At 54.0% G+C, this 20,410-nt stretch overlaps 3 protein-coding genes across 11 annotated transcripts in view; 2 read left to right on the forward strand and 1 right to left on the reverse strand.

The window, feature by feature from the left end:
• Nucleotides 1-10,406, forward strand: part of WBP1L (WW domain binding protein 1 like) — a 57,255-nt gene extending 46,849 nt beyond the window's left edge. For all 9 annotated transcript variants that reach the window (XM_040563314.1, XM_040563315.1, XM_040563318.1 and 6 more), the window contains 2 exons: nucleotides 6,608-6,769; nucleotides 8,090-10,406. In XM_040563314.1, coding sequence (XP_040419248.1) covers nucleotides 6,608-6,769; nucleotides 8,090-8,829 — 902 coding nt within the window. In that variant the 3' untranslated portion in view covers nucleotides 8,830-10,406. The remainder of the gene's footprint in view (nucleotides 1-6,607; nucleotides 6,770-8,089) is intronic.
• Nucleotides 10,407-14,240: 3,834 nt separating this feature from the next.
• On the reverse strand, nucleotides 14,241-17,769 carry LOC121072958 (steroid 17-alpha-hydroxylase/17,20 lyase). The gene is made up of 8 exons (XM_040563313.1): nucleotides 16,554-17,769; nucleotides 16,315-16,453; nucleotides 15,877-16,106; nucleotides 15,656-15,742; nucleotides 15,370-15,579; nucleotides 14,998-15,167; nucleotides 14,824-14,927; nucleotides 14,241-14,624 (listed from the first exon to the last, which is right to left on the reverse strand). The coding sequence occupies exons 1-8, from the start codon at nucleotides 16,863-16,865 to the stop codon at nucleotides 14,356-14,358; spliced, it is 1,521 nt and encodes a 506-aa protein (XP_040419247.1). The 5' UTR covers nucleotides 16,866-17,769; the 3' UTR covers nucleotides 14,241-14,355.
• An 85-nt stretch (nucleotides 17,770-17,854) lies between these two features.
• On the forward strand, nucleotides 17,855-20,097 carry BORCS7 (BLOC-1 related complex subunit 7). The gene is made up of 5 exons (XM_040563325.1): nucleotides 17,855-18,007; nucleotides 18,369-18,431; nucleotides 18,617-18,660; nucleotides 19,109-19,129; nucleotides 19,534-20,097. The coding sequence occupies exons 1-5, from the start codon at nucleotides 17,867-17,869 to the stop codon at nucleotides 19,583-19,585; spliced, it is 321 nt and encodes a 106-aa protein (XP_040419259.1). The 5' UTR covers nucleotides 17,855-17,866; the 3' UTR covers nucleotides 19,586-20,097.
• The last annotated feature ends 313 nt before the right edge of the window (nucleotides 20,098-20,410 follow it).

Consider the following 20,410-nt stretch of genomic DNA (forward strand, 5'->3'; position numbering starts at 1 on the left):
CTGCAGCCCCTCAAAGTCAGAGCATTAAGGTACTGCACAGCAAACCAGCACGGGTGATGAGTGGCGATTCAGATGTTAGATGTACCAGATTTTGCTTCATTTTGGCTGCTTAAGCATTGACACTGAGCCCCTCTGTTTCTGAAAGAAAAAAAAAAAAGTCTTGACTATTTGGGCCTTAATGGAAGGGTTGTACGGGAAAAAATCTGTTTGCAGGCAGCACAGTAGATGTTTTTGCTGATTTTGAACGTTTTGCTCATCTCTGCACGCTTCCCTTTGGAATCTCTAGACAGTTCTTTTCCCCAAAAAACGTGCTGCCAGAAAATTTTGGCAGGAATCCGGTTAGTTGCTAAAGCTCTAGCAACTGCTGTAACACGTACATGTTCCAGGTCAGCTTTATAGCAGGAATTCATTTCCAAAGACTTTGCTGCAGTCTCCAAAGCCCTCAGTCAAATAACACGTCAGTCCCATGTTTTCTTTCTCACCCCGCGTTATCTTATCCTTCAGTTTAACCAAGTCCTTTTTTTGGAGAGGGATTTGCCCTGTTCCTTGCCTTTCTTGCAGCCTCCTACATGGCTGTACTTGCTTTCTCTTTCTCAGGTGTATGAAACTGAACTCAGGCTGCTGTTACTCCTCAACTGGTGCTTCAGCGATGACCCTGCTGTTACGAAGCCTAGCAAACAAAACAAATGTCACAACTATGTGGAAACAGATAAATGGGGTTAGTGAGGAGTTACTTTCTTGTACTTCTGTAGCCTAATTCACACAGCAAAATCAACTTAGGCTGGTTTTGGTGTGGTGATGTTCACCTATACAAAGAAGGCAATCTCTCTTGCATAGCCTTACTGTGCAGATCCTGACCTTCACCCCATGTGGGCTACTTCCACCTGCTAAAAAAAGTAAGAAGAGGCAAGACAGCCAAACCCTGCTGCTTCACCCCCTGCCTTTGCACCTGCAACCCAGCTCCATCACTTATCCACATCTTGGTCCCAGGTTAACTGGGCATGGTCTCAGTTGGATGCTTCTCTCTGGTATATGTTAGACCAGCGTTTAACATGCATTTTACCAACATAAAGGTCTTGATGGGGTACAACTCTTATGCCAGAATTGACTGGACTTAGTGTCTTCTGGAGCACAGGAACAATTGTTCTTCAAAGGCGCTCTCCCCAGGAGAAGAAGCATAACAACAGTTTGCAGATTTACTGCCTCGGCTGTCATTGCAAAGGATTTTTCTGAAACATGTCTTTTTCCATCTCATCTCATGGCAGTGGATGTACTGTGTATTCTGGCCACTATTCTGAAAGCTAGAAAAAACCAGCTGCAGTTAATGTCCATCTTCTGTCACGAGTCACCAAGCTGGGAGGCAGAGACCAGGAGTTGGAGATGTCGCCTTCAGCTTTTTCCTTGTACCACTGCAATTCAATAACTCTTTCCTGCAGTGTGATCGGGCTGGGGCTGCAGTTTTGCTGACTTAAATTGACATAAAGCTGTCACTGAAAGTTACAGTTGTTCTCTTGCTGCTGTTTGGTTGGGCCAGATGAGTTTCAACCTGCACTGGTTCCCTAAAACCAGTTCAAAGCACAGTTGCACGCAACTTTGTGCTGGCACGAGGTATGGAAGAGAGAGGCTGGAGGGACCTCGTCGTTCAGCAGCCTTCTTTTTCTTTAAAATGTTCCTAGGCCTATGGCCTGGATCCTCGTCTCGCATTCCTGAGCAGCAGCATTGACTCACGCGGGCTGGTGTCGAAGAGGCAGGAGACGACACGGTCCCTGTGCCAAGGACACTGTAAAACCCAAGTGCATCCAAGTTGTGGTACCAATTAAATCTCTCTCCTGTTTTTGATGATAGCGTTGGCCCTGGGAAAGACAAATTTTTTTTCCAGGCATGGCCAACTGTGAGGCCGCTATTTGGGAGATCGCATTTTAGTCAATGAAATTGTCCCACTTCTTCTTCTGTTTAGAACCAGCTCTCGTGAAGCCAAAGCTATTACCCAGATGCTTGTCAGGCAGACACAAAAACACTTTGCAGTATATTTTGGCTCCCTTTTAGGGGACTTCCTGCCAATAGAGCAATGGCATTTGCCCAAGTTTACCGTGAACTTGAGGGCAGATTTCTCTGTTCCTGCCCTTGGAACGCTCCAGAAAACATGTTTTCCATTTTGCACAGGATAAAAGGAGCTTCCCTCGACGGGGCTGCTGATGGCAGCATCCCAGGCAGCAAGCACAGTACATGTCCTCCTCGGCATCAGACTGAACGCTGCTCCCCACTTTTCATAGGGAGAGAATGCTCTGTTTCTTACCCTTAAGATGGTTTATTCCTAATTATTCTTAAATTTGGGCAAAACTGTGGTCAGTGCCTCGGGTTTTCTTGAAGCTCTAAGCCTGGCACGTTCTGTCATGGCTGGTAGAAGACATCTCCAGTGCGTGACCTCTGGAGCTCCCTTTCCCAAGAAAGCTGTGAACACAGCAGCCTCCTCGTTCCTAGGTGTTTTCTGTGCTTGTGAGAGATGACTTCCCTGGGAGGTAATTCTGTTTGCAGCTCTTCCTGCAGCTCCTGTTTTGATCCTCTGAGCTTGGCGCTCACGTAGAGCTTGCAGCTTTTCCCTGAGCCTGTGTGATGCTGGTAAGAGCTTGGTACTTCTGTTTTATTTTTATGAAAGCTTTTGATGCTCTGGCAGGGAAATCTCTTGGCAAAACTCAACTCCTTGGCTGTGTCTGCTTCACTCTTTGCTTGCATCATTATCAACCCATTGGCATCACCAGTGAACTTGACAGAAAATACAGCAGCACTTCTCAGAACTCAGCACTTCTCAGCCTTTTTTGGACGGCAGAGCATTTCAACCTCTGACTCTTCCATAAACCAAGAGCGAGCCTGAAATTGCCTTTAAATCTCACGGTCCCCCACTGCGTGTTTAGCTCCAAACTGGTGCATCGCTTCTGTCCGTGGTGTTCATCAGCAGCAACTATTTCTCCAAAGACCCTGTTTCTCTCTGCCTGTCAGTCTCCCCCTCCGATTGCAGTGAGCTTTTACTCCCCGTGGTCACAGCCGGGTTGGCAGTGGGAAATGCCCCCTGGAGCTTCTCTCTCGAATCGGACTGTTACTGACAGACCTGGTTCTGCACGCCCAGCGCCTCCCGACATTTTCTCCTTTTCCAGTGGCTGCAGCGACAGCTCAGCACGGTACAGCTGAAACCAGCTCACGTCCATATGGGCAGGAGACGCGTGCCGAAGAGCACGGGGAAGGCTTTTGGGGACAACGAAAGCAACTGGAAGCCCGGTTTTGCTTGGCTTTTGGAGGCCTTTTAATGCCAGACTTCTGTTGCCTTTGCACATCTCACCCGTTTTCAGCACGAAGCAGAGCTGGTGCCTGCTTTTGCCACGGGCCAGGTGTTAGCTTGTACCGTTACAGCGCTCAGCCTCCACGTTTCCTGCTCGTGTCGTGTTGTCTTTGGATGAATTTGAAATTCCCCTCCTTCCCCTCTTGCCAAACGAGCCGCTGGGTGCGTGGGCCAGCGCTCTGCTCCGTTTCCCTCCCTGCTGCTAGTTGGAAGCCGAGCATCGCCAGGTGTACAAATGCACAGCTCGGCCCAGGACATCTTCACTGTTCTCTCCATACTTTTAGACATAATATTTACACTTGGCCTTTACGTGGAGCTTCAGCTCAAATAAATGACTGTACTATATATTTGCTAGGCTTCTGCAGGTTTTCGGTTCTGCAGCCAGAACTGCAGCTGTGCCCAGCCTCCTGGCTAGGGCACGTTATGGGGCCTTCTGCGGGCTCCCAGCACCGTGCTGGGCTTGCAACCAGACCTTCAAGCAGGTGAGCAGCTCCCCGCGTGCCTCAGCACCTACGGATGTCCCACGCTGATGCTTCCTACGTGCTGGGGAACACAGATGTGCTGCTGCGTGGCGAGGTGGGGACAAAGCCCTCAAAGAAGAAGCCAGGTGGAGCAAGCAGCTGTGGTGGGCACGCGGCGCTGATCCCCTGCGATCACCCAGGCAAGGCCTGGGGCTCGTGCTGAGTCAGGAGTTGAGTAATTCCTAGAAGCTCCAGCAAGCGTCCGTGGTTAATGAAACCAGGCAATAGCGTGGTATTAGTGGGTTCTTTTTCTGGAAATTCACATGAGGAACACCAGGTCCTGTCCATTTGTGGCCGCAAGCATGCATGGAGACCCTTGGCACCAGCACGGAGGTGTTGTTCCTGGCACTGTGACCAAACTGCAGCCCAGTAAATTACGGGCTGTTTACTTAAAAATGCCACCTGCGGTTTCAGTAGGATCCAGCATTAATTTATTAGCCCAAACTGCTGTGTGCTGTTACTGCCTGTTGTTTACAGAGCTGCTGCGTGTCTTCCCGGCGATGGCTGAGCTTACTTTGACCCCTACTCTGAGCTTGTCCATCAGTTTGTCTGCAAAGCACTTCGGGATTTCTTTGGAATGGGTAGAGGAGATTTCTAAAGAAATAGTTTTTTAATCCACTGGATGCAGGCTTGGGTGGGAGCAGTTATTCCCTGCAGAAAAATTCGGCTGCTACAGCTGAGATTGCTTAACAGTGGCACTTCTCCAGGACATCTTAACTAACGAAGTGCTGCCTGCTACCACTGCCTCCAGAGTCCTTGGGAAAGGACATGAAAAAATGTGTTAAAAAGCATCTGTTTTCATAACTAGCTAAAATCCCTGGATAGCCGGGTGTAATTTTCCATTGTTTTCGAACGGACGATCACGGATCGCTCTCTGAAAATAAGGAGCACTGAAAGATGAACTGCAGGCCTGCCTCAGCGCACGGTGGCGTGCTGTGCGAGTGACCTGGTTTTGAGGAGTTGTTCTTGCTTCCTCAGCAAGCACGGGCCAAGGAACCTTCCCTTAGCAAAAAATAAAATGTACTGGTGGGAGTTTTCAAACTGCGAGATGGTGACTGCAAACACCTGGCTTTGGAGGGAAGGGTGGGCAAGACTGATCCCTGTAACTCAAATAAAAAGGCTTTTTTAGGAACAAGAGGGTGCTTAGAGGGCAGTAGACAAAAAAAAAAAGAGCATGCAAGACCATAATTTGATAGCGAGTTTTGATAAATTTGGGTACAAGGCAGAATCTAGCTCATTAGGGAAACAGGTTGTGCAAGGCGAGAGGGAGATTTCGATTTGCTGTGCCAAAACACAGGGAGAATTCGGGTTACGACACAGGGAGGTGCAAGTCCCTGCTCAAAACGCTGGAAGGCATGATGCAGCACATCCAGCTCACCTGCAAACAGCTCTCTGAGAGCAGCGATACGGCTCGATTGCACTTTGTCCTGAGACAGAGCAATATTCCTCTCATTCTTGAGATTCCTAAACTGTTCACCTTTCCCCACCCAGCTCTTAGCAGAGAAAACACTTCTAACTCAGAAGGGGATGCTGAAAACAAGGGGTTATAAAGCCAGGACAGAGGGGTTTATTAGGGAGAAAAAAGCAGGTTGATACCACAGGGCAGAACGGCCCTGTTGAAAATGGTTTTTTGCACTAACTTTGTATGTTTGGGAATAATAAAGAATGGCAGAAGTCTTACCAAGAGCAAAACCGTGCTGTGATCTCTGCCGAGGAGCGGTTGCCAGGCCTCGTGTTTATAAAGGAGGAACTCTCCTGGTATTTTTAGCTGCGAAAATTAAGCTTAAAAATGATAAAGATTACAGAGGCCTCTGAGCCAGACAGGGCTGTGGGCTGCAGTTGCAGGAGGCCAAATCCTAACCTGGTGTAAGCGGTGTGTAGCTCTTTGATCTCTCTCTGAACCGTATTTCTAATGTATGCAAGTGGGAAGGGAGCTTTAAAGAGCATGGCGGGGAGTTACTTGGCATGTTAGCAGGGCTGGAGAAAATTCAGGAAGCGCTCATGTTAAATTCCCTTTTAAAGAGCACTGCGTGTCCTGTGGCAGTGCACAGAAACCAGCCGCGGCCACAAACAGAGCAGAAGTTCGGTTTCTTGAGGATTCGGTGGGGGGGGCTGGATTAATTTAATTTTGGATAATTTAAGACATTGAATACAAAAATAAGTTTTAAAAATATTTTGAGACGTCTATGTAAAAAGAGTATGTTTTTGTTAAACATAACAATGAAGGATTTGGGCTAGAAATTAAAGAGCAGCGCAAACAAAAGCAAAACATAGTGCTTGGGGTTTTTCTCTTCTTCTGTGGTCAATCTGCAGAGTGTCTTTTGTGTCTTGATTATTATTTTCAAACCGAAGTGGCTGTGGGAGTCAAATTCAATGCTATTCGCAGATCTGTTTATATTTTTTGCCAAAAGAAGTAATTTCCAAGGGGTAGGATGGATTTTTTCGGGGGGGGGTGGGGGAGCCAGAGCTCCATATTTTGTTCTCCTCCAGAGCCGTGACTAGCAAGCATGCTCCATGTCGTACCAAAGCATGTACAAAATTACCCAAATCAGCGAAGGCTCCCCGAGCAGCAGTCCCTTAGGCAGGTGGGCACGTGCAGAAGCCTCCCGCTGCTCTGTGTATTCTTGCCTTTAGAGCAGCACGGGGTTCGGATCTAGACTTCCTAGGGATCTTCCCCCATCGCGTTTGTAGAGTTCCCTGGGTTGGATGTGGCTCTTGCGCCCTGGCTAACGTCTCGCTCTCGCCCCTGCAGGGTTTTGGCTGGTGTGGACCATCATCATCATTCTCAGCTGCTGTTGTGTTTGCCATCACCGACGCACCAAGCACCGTCTGCAGGCCCAGCAGCGGCAACATGAGATCAACCTGATCGCTTACCGGGAAGCCCACAACTACTCAGCCCTGCCCTTCTATTTACGTACGTACCTCACGTCGCTTTTCCCAGAGGCCGTGGGGAGCAGCGGTTGGGCTCAGCGAGAGGTGGGGACAGCTCTGCTGCCTCACCGGGGCTTGTGGAGAATGGAGGTGACGTATTGCAGCTGCTGGATGCGTCAGCCCCCTTCACACGTACTGTTGACTTGGCTATGTGTGCAGTGATCACCTGGGTGCCTTCCTGGAAAGGTTTTAAAAATATTTCCTTCGGGATGCTCCTTCTCCTTTCCAGCCTGCAAACACAGCTGGTGGGAGTGAGACGTGAGGGGGTGGTTTCACGAAATTTGGTCGCGCAGGCTGGGTGGAAGTGGCGCCTCAGCTGGGACCGTGCTGGCTTCCACCCCGCGCTGCAGCTCCCAGGCCACAGTGCTGCTGGTGAGCATGAACTCCGTGAAGCAGTTGTCCGCGGCTCAGGGAAAGCACGACTGATTCGTGATCATAGTGCCCTGCTACGGTATGCTGGAGTGGTGACCCTCAGCCTTTGACTGGAGGTGCCACAGCCGAGTTTCCTATAATAGGTTGTCGAATTGCATGTGCAGACCTGCTTTTCTCATTCAACTCTCGCCCCAGCAGCTCTTTCCTCCCCAGCCCCAGGGATACGCAATTACGCATGGAAAACTACAGTGCTATCTCTAAAGGTTTCCGTTATTTAAGTCCATTCTGTCTATATAGGCTATTTTGTTGCCTGTTATGAAATAAATAAAATCTTTCTTAGATTTGAGGGTCTGTAAGTACAACAAACTCACTTCTCTTGCTGGTACTGCCAGTTTATTCTGACCAGACCAGAAGACCACTGAAACAACAACCGTGAGCCCAGATGCTGAGTTTCTTGTAACGGTTGATGTCTCTTCCTATTCACACAAAGCTTTGTGAGATGAAATCTTTGCTCTTGAAAGTGAAAACTCAGCTGAGAAGCCAGTGTTGGAGAGGGCTGGCAGGTTATCTCCTAGGTTGTTCCCTCCAGCCAACACAGGCCACACCTTGGTGTGGTTTATGAGGCCATTTGGGGTATGGTTAGGTTTGCCTGGTAGCCCTAAGTGTAGACCTGAGAGCCATAAGGTCTGGCTGCTGTTTCCAACTGTGTCCATCTCCTCCTGTAACTGTGCCCTCCTGTGCTGTGATTGCTGCTTCTCTAAAACACGGAACATCTCTTTTGGTTTAATTTTTGGCACCGCTCGTAAAGCCCGTTGAGCTGTTTGGTGGCAAGGTGCTGGTAGGTGACAAACGACATTCTGACCTACGCTAATAACAAGTTTCCTGAGATAAGCTGTTCGCGAAATAACTTCTCCTTGCCTCCCGCTTTCAGGGTTTCTGCCAAATTATTTACTACCTCCCTACGAGGAAGTGGTGAACCGACCGCCAACCCCGCCACCGCCATACAGTGCCTTACATCAGCAGTGCGTCCCAGCAGGCAGCAGTAGCACAATCCCAGACACGCCAAGAAACCTGCAGCCAGCACAGAGCAGCTCGGCAGCACCCAGCGGCAATAACAGCAGTACTGACAACACCGGGTCGCCCGGCCTCGGGGACCCCGAGCCTTCCACCGCCGCGCTGGTCGAGCGAGCAGTTGCCAAAATGCAGAGCGTGGAGCCCGGTGGTACCAGCACGGGAGCTGAGCTAGTGGAGAGGGCCAGTCCCGAAAAGGATACGGAGTGCAAGGAGGAACTGCTAAAAGGTTACAGCTCTGAGAGCTTAGAGCAGAGCAGCGCGATTCCCGACGCGAAGGACAAGACGCCGGGCAGGCAGCGCCGCTTCACGGGCGACTCGGGCATCGAAGTCTGCGTATGCAACCGGGGCCATCACGACGACGACCTCAAGGAGTTCGACGGGCTCATCGATGATGCTCTCGACGGGCCCCTGGACTTCTGCGACAGCTGCAGCGGCCGCCCGCACGGGGACGAGGAGGAAGGGCTTTTTAATGCCGCGGAAGAGCAGCACCGTGAACACAGCCACCACCACCTGCCCCGGCAGCCGGTGTGTGTACTCTTGAACACAATAAATGAGCAGGACTCTCCAAACTCTCGTACCAATAACTCCCCCAGCTAAGGTGGAAGAGTGGAAGGGAGAATCGGGGGAAAAAAGAACACAAAGAAATAAAAGTAAAATAAGCAGATTAAAACTTTAAGAGGAGGAAAAGGTGATATACAACCTTTTTTTTTTTGTTTGTTTTTTGTTTTCCTCCCCTCCAGTGTAATTCGGGGGCTAGTCCCGAAGGCCCAGCTTGTGGGGGACGGGTTGCTCTGGGTTTTGTTAATCATGTCCATCCTGCTCTGTGAGGCAGGGAGTGATGTTTCTCAATGAGACCTTCTAACAAATTGAACTTTCCCAATGGTGATTTTGGTGATGGTTATTATGAGTTTGTTGGTTTTAGTTTTCCAGAACACTGCTTTGTCTCGCAATCAGTAAAGCTCAGCAAATCTCACCCTGGGAGGATACGAAATCACCATAAGGCTTCAACCTCCAGGTGTCTTCCCAGAAGCAAGCAGCTTCTGACAGTGCCGGCAGTCAGTAGCCCAAGAGTTCTGGTTTGATATCGTGCTCTTGAGGCATTGTGGATTTCTTTTCATTTTAACGTTTTTTTTTGTGTGTGTGTTAAACTTTCCCAAAGCTGATGAACGCCTCAACACATCAGCCCTATAATCTCTGGTGCTTCAGTGTTTAAGACAGCAGGTAGGAAATTTCCCACTTGAAGCTGGTAACTGAAGGACCAGTTTCTTCCAGGAGTGTTAGTCTACCATAAGCAGTCTGAAAAGAAAGGGTTTGCAGAAATTTGCCTTTATATGTAATTTTCAAAGACAAGTGTATCTGTTCAATGCCTCCAAGAGCACAGTTAGAAGTAGAATCAGGGCAGCTGGGCTGCCTTCCAAGTACTGTGGTCTCCGAATGACCTTTTCCCGGTGTGCTGCAAAAGGGCTTGGCTTTATTTTTTCCTTATTTTGCACCCCGAGAGCAGCACACTTGAGTTAAGATGACAAAAAAAGAACAGGGCTCTCTTTGGCCAGCGTGCCTTCAAGCTTCAGCGATGCATGTTGAACAAATGGAGACGAGAGCTCCGTCCATTGCGAAGGGATGACTTTACCATGTCGATGTGGAAGACCTGTGCAGTATTTTTTTTTTTTTTTTAATCCAAAAGTTTGGTGCGATTCTGATGTTGACCACTTACAGGAAATGAATGTCTGTTTTCTTTTTCTTTTTTTTTTTTATGGTGGCAACTGGCTACTGTATAATGTCTGTGAGCGTGTGTGTGTGACTGCAATCCATGCATGCGAGTCCTACTGGTAATATGAAAACCTGCTGTAAGACTGCAAGAAAATTTACTGTAGCTTTGCTTTAATAAACGGTAGAGATTTTGTTAGTAACAACCCGAAGGGAAAAAAAAAAAAAGTAAGAGCTGAAACTAACATTCCCTGGAGTGCTCGTGTGGAAGAGAGCACAATTCAGACTATGTATCTTGTTCTTGGGTTTTCTCCCCGTCCCTTTTATAATTATGGTCGTCCAGATCATTACTGTTATGGGGAAAAAAAAATGAAAACTGAACTCAGTCATACTCAGATTTGATTGATTGAAAACCAAAATCAGTTTCAAATGAGGTGGAAACCAAAATATAATGTCTTTTCTGATAACTTGCCTGCGTGTATGTGTATCATTTTTTGAGTTAAGAAAAAGATCTCTTTAGTTGGTGTTTTTTTTTTTTTTAACTGAAGGTACGTGGCACTGTCCTGAATACAGATGATGGAGCAAGTGGTGCTTATTTCAGTGTTTTACATGCTTGAAGGTAAAACTCACACTTCTAACCTAAAAAACACTTCTAACTTAAAAAAGGGCAACTTGTAGGAGAACTTTGCTCCTTTGCTCCTTGCAGCCTTTTCCTTCCAGCTGATCAAAACAGCACTTCAGTAGGTGTATTAGGGTGGTCTTAAGAATTAAAGGCTCTGGTCTGGATTCAGGGAACTTTGTTTCTGGATGCCTCCTGTGAGAGTGATGGAGTGATACCCCTGCGGTGGGCTGGCTCACTGTACAGCCGCGTAGGGACTGGCCGCTTGCAGCTCTGTTCACACTTTTGAGAAGAGAATTAAAGATCCTCGCTGCCACCCGTAGAAACTCTCCATGTACTGGCACTGAGGTTTGTTCCTCACATCACGAAGGAAGCTAGAAAAAAACACATCAGTCCTTACAGTGTGGGATTTCCCTGCTGTAAATCCTGGGAATGGCCCTGTGCTGGTGGGAGAACTTCTGCCAACGTTCCTGTTATTAGAAGACAAAAATCTCCGTGTTTGCTTTCCTGCCTTTTCACTAAGAGCAGGAGAACCCGAAGTCCTCTGGACACCGAGGTGAGTGCCCGTGGGACAGTCGGCCCTGCGGATGTTTCTAATCCTCAGCTGTCAGGAACAAGCAGTGGTGTGACTGTTCTGTGACTCCTCCATTTTCTTCAGGCTTTTAAAGACCAGAAAGAAGCAAACAGCCCACAAGCCATGTCTATTTTATTTTATTTATTTTTTTCCTATGCCCTTCTTGCTCTTGTGGCAGAAAGCTGGCACGTGCAGGACTGTGAGTGTGGTGCTCTCAGTGCTTCAAGCTTTTAGACCAGGTGTCAGGCAGGTGGCATGGGTACAGGGCAGGATCCTGGCAGAGCAGATGTCCTGGCTGGTGCCTCCTTGGGGAAAAAGTACGGGCAGAGGACTGCAAAAAGCCATGGCTCTGAAGCTTTAGAAAAGTTTCACCTCATGTGGGATCCTCACATGTGTGTGCCTTTGTAGAAAGTCCCATGCTCTGGGTGTAAAATGAAAATCAAAGAGCGCACCAGCATTTTCTTTACAGGGTGCTCTAAGTGGTGTTGGCGATAATGCCTTAAAAGAAGGCTGTTTTTGATGGAGCTTACAAGGGCAGGGTTTGTCGGGCACAAGCTGTGCTCCTGGTGGGGACAGGGGAGCATCCCTCTGTCTTCACAAGGGACTTCTCTGCTCCAACGGCACAAAATCCCCCTGGAAACAGACGTGCAATTTTCCTTCAGTGTATCCTGTGGCTTATTTGTACATCTGCACGTGTTAAATCAACAAAGCTGCTTTGGCAAGTGCTCCTGCACTTGAAGCTCAAGAACGGTGGAAAAAAAGCAAAAATCCGGCGTCCCCTCAATGAGCATGAGGCTTTGTATTTTTCCTTCTGTTTATGTGCATTATTTCTTCCGAGCCTTGCCCCCTGCTAGCCAGAGGTGGGAAATGCCTGTGTTTGCATAACCCTACGACCAGAAGAGGAGGCAGGCTCACCTGCCCAGTGCAGGGCCCAGGAAAGCCGTGGTGCAGCCGAGCTTCTGCCTTGCACGTGGCCACAGGGCAGGAGGCCGGGGCGAGCCTCCTCGGTGGCAGAACGAGAACGTGTGGGTTCCCTAAGAGGGTGCCGGTGACGCCAGCCGGGCTCTGCCTCCTCCCCGGCACCCTGGGATGTGCGTCAGAGGCCGGCGCCTGGCCCGCGGAGCTTCCTGCCTCCCAGCCTCTGTGAAGGATCCCGTCCTCCTCCTCCTCACGTCCCAGCTGGGAAGTCCCGCCGTGACCTGCTCCCGGCAGGCCTGGGAAGGCCGGGACCGTTCCCTTTTCTTCCTCAGAGCTGTTTCCCCCGCTCCCTCGCAGCCCGGATCTGTTGTTATCAGATGGGAATCGTGCCCCGCACCGGGGCCTGCCTGGTCCGTGGTGCAAGCGCCGTGTGCTCTGTGCTGGGGGGGCTGCGGGGTTGGTTCTCGGTTTGTTTTCATTTCTTGGTTTGTTTTTGGCCAGGGACAGCTACCTCTTCATGGTGCTCAGGGCAAGCTATGGGAAAGCCGCCTTCCTGCCGTCGGTTCCTCCCTCGCAAGCTGTAAGGAGCAGGAGGAGACGGGGCACGCTGCTTCCCGGTAGCCCCGCGTAGCTGCCTCCCAAGCCCCTTGGATGCAGAGCACACTCATATCCTGTTTTTCCCCCGTGCAAATGTCCCGGGTGGCCCCAGACAGAGGGCAGAGACGCAATGCGACCCGGGCGGTTACATCAGCAGGGTTATTTTGGCTGGGAAAGCGGCGGCTGCTTGCAATGGGCCAGCCGAAACCCGGCGGCTGCCGCCGAGGTCACCCCCGGCTCTCCTGCAGCACGGCCACAGCCAGCCCCTGGTTTTGGGTCACTGGATCCTGATCCAGTTGGAGGGCTCGTCCTGGGCAGCAAGGCACCAAGGATCTGCACGTTTTGGATTTCGGGGACCTCCATTTCTTATGGCAGGAGGATGAATGGGGAAGCCCAGCTGCCACCGGCCCAGCTGAAGCTGCCTGGTGGGGTTTGGGGGCTTGGACCTGCGTGTTCAAACAGCAGCACGGCCCTGTGCAGCTGCCCAGCTGTGAATACCAGCCCCGTGATTCAGCAGCATCTCTCCCTGCCTGTCCTGCCGGGGTTACCGGCAGCTGCTCACCAAGTGCCTGGATGCCGGGCAGACAGCACTGGGCACTAAATCCCCTGCAGTGGCTTCAAATCCCAACCAGACGGTGGGGAAGAGGAGGGCTGCGGTTGGGATTGGGGCCAGGCACCCAGCATTCGTGGCATGAGGCTGCTCGCCCAGCCCAGGGACGGCATGTGCCTGCCCTGCCGAAGAGGGAAACCCAGCTGGAGCACAAGATTTGTGCAAATCGCTGTGGGTGGTGCCGTCCTCTGGCTTAGGACCATCCGCAGGCACCCATTTGGCATCACCAGCTGAGCAGCAAGGGGGCTGCGCAAAGGCTAAGTGCAAACATCAGCTGTGAAACAGAGCACAGAGCTAGCGGTGGGGAGGGACTGGGTTTATGCTGGTTTTCCTGCCTTCTAGCAAGAGTTAAAGCGCAGGGGGAAATAGGCAGGGAGGAAGTGTGGAGGTGTGCAGGGCTGAGGAGGGGTCGCGCAGCCGTGTTGCTGCTTAGTTAAATATTAAAAGGTCAAGCAACAGAGAAGCAGAAACCTAATTGCACACTGCCCTCCCTGGCAGGGCGTTTTATGGCAGCTGACGTCCCACCTGGGAGGGGCTCTGCGTGCACATACATGTGTGTGTGCATACAAACATGTGTGTGTGTGTGTGGGCATACATAAACACAGCCCTGTGCTTTCGTGTGCCGGCACATGCCGGTGAGTACACGGGTGTGCAGGCACGGGCACACACCCCCGTATGTGTGCAGGTGCATGCAGCGGTGTGTGTCTGCGCACAGAGGGAGCCAGGCGGGAGCTAAAGCAGCAGGAATATTTAAGCTGTTTCCTTCTTTTCCCCGTGAGAAGCAGGTCCCAGCCAGAGGGAGCACGTTGTCCCCAGCTCAGGGATGGGGTGGGGGGGACCTTCTCCCCCCAGCAGCCACGCGGAGGGGCCGTGGCATCTCAGCCCAGCGCACACGTGAGGTTTTGGGGCTGCCACACGTCTCAGGCACCTTCCCACCTGCTCCTGCCCACTGTCACCTGCCCAAAAAGCAGCCGGAGCCGTGCTGGGTTGGGAACAGCTTTATTCAGGCAGCCTCACATCCACCAGGCAGGCAGGGTGAGGGCTCTGTGGCATCCACCCACCCCACCCCACCATCGCACGGGATGTGGGGTGTCCCCGTCACGAGGCCGCCCTCCAGGCCTCCCGCAGCCTGGCCTTCACCCGAAACTTCTGCACCTGCAGCACGACGCCGAACTTGCCCTCCAGTGAGGGCAGGGGCTGGTCCTGGGGGCACTCGAGCGTGAACCTCTGCAGCACCCAGGCCAGGAAGAGAAACAGCTCCATCTTGGCCAGGACTTCGCCCAGGCACACGCGGATCCCGGCCCCGAAGGGCAGGTAGCTGGGCGAGGGCGAGTGGATGTGCTGGCCCTGCTCGTCCAGGAAGCGGCCTGCAAGGGGAAGGGGCACCCTAAGGGGATCGGTCCCTTTCTGCCTGGCACCTGCCCAAATTCAGCCCCTGCGTGTCCCTCCTGCCAGCAGCAGGAGCAGGGCAAGCCGGGCACAAGCTCCCCGTCTGGTGAGAAGCAGGACCTGACCTCCTGGCCCCTCTCCTGCTGTGCCCCCCACACCCCAGGGCACGCAACCCACCAGGGTTGAACTCCTCGGGCTTGTCCCACTCCTTCTCGTCGTGGTGCACGGACCAGAGGTTGATGACGACCCTGGCGCCCTTGGGGATGGCGTACTCCCCGATGCTGCGGGGAGAACACGGCGTGAGGTGGCCGCTCCCGCCCGCCGCCTCTGCCCACACCCCGGTGGTCTCACCTGGTGTCGGTGAGGGACACGTGTGGGATGAGCAGGGGGGACACGGGCCGGATGCGCAGCACTTCGCTGATGGTGGCCTCCAGGTAGGGCAGCAGCGGGCGGTCGCTGAGGTGGGGGTGACGGGCCAGGCCGATTTTCTGGTCCATCTCCTCCTGGATCCTCCTCTGGACCTGGGAGGGGAGCAAGGGCTGGGCGTGAGCACCCAGCACCACCAGCACGTCCTAGCAGGTGATGAGGGCAGAAGCAAAGTGCTCCTCACAGCTTGATAGCACTTATTCCAAGAGCCTGACATCTCTCTTGGCATTATCCTTCCCCAAAGCCCCCTCCGATGCCCCTGGTGCAGGAGGGAGACCCATGGGACACAGACCTTACCTCAGGGTAGTGGAGGAGGTAGAGCACAGTCCACTTGAGCACGGTCGTGGTGGTCTCCACGCCAGCCCCAAAGATGTCCCCCACCGTCATGAGGAGGTGGTCGTCTGTCAGCTCCAGCCCCGGTGCCGGCGGGCTGTTGTTCTCGGCGCTGAGCCTCACTTGCAGGAGGGCATCCATGAGGTCCCTCACGCTGTCCCCACAGAAGGCTTCCTGCCAGGGGACACAGGTGAGCCCCCCCACCTCAGCTCCAGCACCCCGCAGCCCCCTGTCCCAGCCCCTTCGGCACCTTGTGTTCGGTGAACTTCTGCTGGAGCAGCTCGTCCCTGACCTTGAGGCACTTCTTCAGCAGGGCCAAGTCCTTGTTGGGGAAGATCTGGGGGAGAAAAGCCCCGTTACAGCAAAGGGCTCCAGCTCAGCCCAGCGTTAGCTCCCCCCTGCAGGGCACACCCCAGCTCCTTCCTCTCTTCCCTCATGAGAAGACCATGCAGTGCCTGTGTCCCCGCACACCTGGAGCCAGGGGAAGATGTCCACCAAGCTCTCCTTGGCCACGGTGTCCACGATGCCCTGGCTGTACTCCAGCATGGCCTCGAACTCGGGGTCCCCGCGCCGGTAGGAGGAGTTGAAGCAGAGGGAGCAGACCACGTTGGTGACGGCTCGCGTGAGCTCCGGGGCCATGTCCAAGGCTGCATCCTGCGCGGCGCTGAGCGTCTCGCATAGGGACGCGGCCTCCTGGCAGACTTTTAGGGGAAGGAGAGGCAGGAGAGGGGACGCTGAGCCCTGGGGGTGGCCGAGGGGGTGGCAGGAGGCACCTCCAGCAGGGGCTGAGTCCAAGGGGCTGGGCAGCAGGGAGGATATTTGGGGCAGGATGGAGCAGAGAGGCCGGGAGGTGCAATAAGGACAGAAAACACACACACACGTGATAGCGGGGTGGCGGGGGACACTTACTGATCTTCTCGAGGGCGAGCGAGCCCTCCCCGAACATGGAGAGGGCGGCGTGCACCAGCTTGCGCTGGAACTTCCAGAGGGGGCCGTAGCTGGCGAAGGCGATGTCCTTGCCCCCCCGGGACAGCAGGTCCGTGGTCACCTGCGGGGCACACGGCCATGGGGTCACCCCGCTGCCAGGCAGCCCCGCAGCATCCTCGCCCTGCACCGGGGGATCCCCCGAAGCCATCCCCCCGACTCACGGTGCGGGGCCGTCCGGCGAAAGCCTTCCCCTTCTTCAGCAGCACCTCCCTGGCGTGCTGGTAGCTGTTGACCACCACCACGTAGTGGGAGCCCATCCAGAGCCCGTAGAGGCTGCCGTAGCGGCCCTGCAGGCGCCAGAGCCGCAGGTGGAGCTGGGGGTGCCCGGCCAGCTGCAGCAAGCTCCCCACCAGCGGCAGGGCTGGCAGGCTCCGCAGCCGCCCCGTCCCCGTCCCCGTGGGACCCCGCCGGCGTGCCAGCCCCCAGGCGCACAGCAGGGCCAGGCACAGCAGCAGGGCGGCCAGCGGCAGCATGGTGGGGCGGCTGCGGGGCTGAGCGGCCCCCGCTCCTTTATACCCGCCCGGCAGCGTCCCCTTGACCCTGGGACGGGCTCGGCTGCTTATCGGGGGGATGGTGGCGGGCCGTGACGGGCGCTGGGCCAGCTCGGCAGCTGGGGAGAGGGCGGAGGGGCTGGGAGCACGGGGGGAGCCCCTGGGGGCTCCTCTGGGTGCAGTGACCAGGGCTGGGGACAGGGGAGGGCTGGGGGCTGCTGACACGCTGTGAGACCCTCCTGGTGCCCGAGAGGGGCTGGGGCACTGGGCAGCACTGGGCAGCACTGGGATGCCTGGGCAATACTGGGAAGAATTGGGCAATATGGTGCAGGACTGGTTTGAATTGGTTAGTACTGGGCAGCACTGAGCAATACTGGGCAGCACTGGGCAATATGGTGCAGGAGTGGTTTGAACTGGTTAGTACTGGGCAGCACTGGGCAGCACTGGGATGCCCGGGCAGCACTGGGCAGCACTGGACAGTCCTGCGCAACATTGGGCAATACAGTGCAGGACTGGTGAGTACTGGGCAGCACTGGGCAATATGGTGCAGGACTGGTCAGTACTGGCTAGTACTGGGCAATACTGGACATCACTGTGCAATGTGGTGCAGAACTGGTTAGTACTGGTTAGTACTGGGGACCACCGGGTGATATGGTGCAGGACTGGTTAGAAGTGGTTAGTACTGGGCAGTACTGGGCAGCACTGGGCAATATGGTGTAGGACTGGTTAGAAGTGGTTAGTACTGGGCAATACTGGGCATCACTGTGCAATGAGGTGCAGGACTGGTTAGAACTGGTTAGTACTGGGCAGCACTGGGATGCCTGGGCAGCACTGCTCTGCCCTGAGCGTCACTGCGCAGCACTGGGCAGTACTGGTAGCCACTGGTCACCACTGGCCCCCCCCCGCCCTTCGCCTTCCCGCCTCTTCTGTCCCTCAGCGCTCCCCGTAGCGCCGCGGCGGTGGCGGGGCGTGCCGCGGGCAAGATGGCGGCGGGCGGCGCGGCGGAGGCCCAGGCGCGGTTCGGGCACTCGGTGAAGGGGCTGCTGACCGAGAAGGTGACGAGCTGCGGCACCGACGTCATCGCCCTCACCAAGCAGGTGCTGAAGGGCTCCCGCAGCGCCGAGGTGAGCGGCGGGCGCCGCCGCCGGCGGACTACAAGGCCCGGCATGCAACGCGGCAGCGGGGCCCTCGGGGAAGGGCGGAGGGGCGGCGGAGGGGCCGGCCCGGCCCGGCTCCGTGTCCCCCCCCGGGGCGGCCCTTCCGGGGAGCTGCAGGCCGCCGGCTGCTCGGCGGGAACACCGGGAGCTGCGGGCGGCGCGGGGCGCGGGGCATGCTGGGAGATGTAGGCAGCGGGGGGGTGTGCGGGGCGCGCTGGGAGGTGTTGGCGGGGCGCGGGGCATGCTGGGAGGTGTAGTCCCGAGGGCAGCTCGCGGCCCCTTGGGGCGGCTGGTTTGGGTCTGGCAGCTCCGTCCTTTTGTCTTGTAGCTCCTGGGGCAGGCTGCGAGGAACATGGTGCTGCAGGAGGACGCCATCCTGCACTCGGAGGACGTAAGCTGTGCCTGGCACTGCAAAATAGCCTTTCTGCTAGCAAAGGGGGGAGAAGGGTTGGGAGAACGGGGGCTAAACACGCTGCCGGAGCCCTGAAATGAAATATGTGCGCGTGGTGTGGGGCTGACGGGCGGAGCAAAGCTGCTGATGAACAAAACATTCGTTCTTTGTCTTGTTTTCCACAGAGTCTAAGGAAAATGGCCATAATAACCACTCACCTACAGTACCAGTAAGTAGGGGGCACCACCTGCTCTGCGGGGAGCTGAGCTGTTCCCTTCATCCCTTCCCCTCCTTCATAAGGACTGCGTAGGCTTTGCATGGAGGCCGCTCAGACTGATCCCATTTGCCCGGCTCCCCAAAGCTGGGCAGACCCTGGAAATGGGATCTTGTACTCCCTCCAACGTCCAGTGATATGGATGAGGCTGTTTTGGGGTGGGAGCTGAGATTTTTGCCGCCTGTTTGCTATGCGCTAGGTCTCCGGTGAGAATGTGCAACGCATCTAGGACTAAGGGGGAGAAATTAGTGCCTCTGCTTTCCGCTCTGGGCTTAATCCAGACACACATGAGGGTTTTGGCCTCCTGAGCCCTTGTTTGAGTCCCTGTTCATCAACATCAAGTGAACCCAGTTGCTGAAATTTGTGCTTTTCTAATGCTCTTTTCTCTCTTTTTCTCATCTAGGCAGGAAGCAATTCAGAAGAAGTGAGTACCTAGCTGAGGGAATGCCAAGAGGACATGGGAAACAGCATGTAGAGGTTGATGGGGAAGGAAAGAGTAATACGGAGGGGGGGGAGAGAATGCAGCTGGAAGGTTTTTGCAGCTGCTTTTGAAACATGCTGGCCCAGCAAGATAGCATTTCACTGCTGTGAAGGTCAGTACTGTGAAGAGACGAGAACTTGGGTGAAGGGATGTTTTTAAGACTTCTGATTCTTCCATTAACATGCACGAGTACACAAAGTGAGGTTTGCCTTGTGGGCACATGGAGGTGGTGTGGGGAACCCCGGCATTTCTCTTTTCTGTAGTGTCAGTGACAGAGCTGTTCTGGTCCCTTGGGTGCTCCCTGGGCAGCAAATCTCACTGTGAACCTCTTCTTGTGTTGTCCCCAGTGTTGAGCAGTCATCGAACCTGCGGGACCAGCTGAGTCACTTGCTAAAATGAAGCGTGGCTGAAGGCACGAGGACTTCTCGACTGGCACTGAGGGCAGCCAGGCATCCTTTCCCCTCCGGGGCTCAGACGTGTGTCTGGACGGTGCTGGGTGCCAGCTGGGATACGTGCAGAGCGCACATTCCTGAACGTGTGGGCCCCTCTCACGCGGTCCCATCCACGTCTCTGTCTCCAGAACGCTCTCCTGCTTCCCCACCTGTTACTGAAACAAACTTAGCAGAAAGTTCACTTCCCCCAACAATCCCTGTGTTCGCTTACTTCCCGTGTGTCACATGAGATGGTCGTCTGTCCAATGTTTTTCACAGCCAGAGTGGGATGGTTTTATTTCCCATCTAAGCTCTGCTCCGTTAGCATTCATCTCCTGTAAGATGACAGAATAGTGCTGCTCGTGCCTGCCAACAACCAGCAATCACAGAGCAAGAGTTTTCATACAAAGTAGCTCCCCCCCTCCCAATAAATGTACGAATTAGAGATGTGGGTTTTAAATACAGGTGCCTGGAGTTTGACACGGGTCCTTATTTAGACACAGATGGTCGGTGCAATTTATTTAGGGCACGTTAATCAGTGGGAGCTGTAAGTGGCTGGGTGAGTGAGAGGTGCTTCAGTGTGGACTGAGGTGCCTGTCCAAGACCAGAATTTTGGAAAGCGTGGATCTGGGCAGACACCTCAGTCTCTGGTCCAGCTGGACATGCCTTGGCGAGCATCCTGCACTGAGGTTATCTTATTTTCCACTAAGCCAGAGCTTGGAACGTCATCCCTTTGCCAACCCATCTGTACTGCCTTCGGCCTTCAACCACATTCCTGTTCTGGGTTGCTGCT

This window comes from Cygnus olor, chromosome 7, assembly GCF_009769625.2.
Source record: "Cygnus olor isolate bCygOlo1 chromosome 7, bCygOlo1.pri.v2, whole genome shotgun sequence".
NCBI classification, from domain to species: domain Eukaryota; kingdom Metazoa; phylum Chordata; class Aves; order Anseriformes; family Anatidae; genus Cygnus; species Cygnus olor.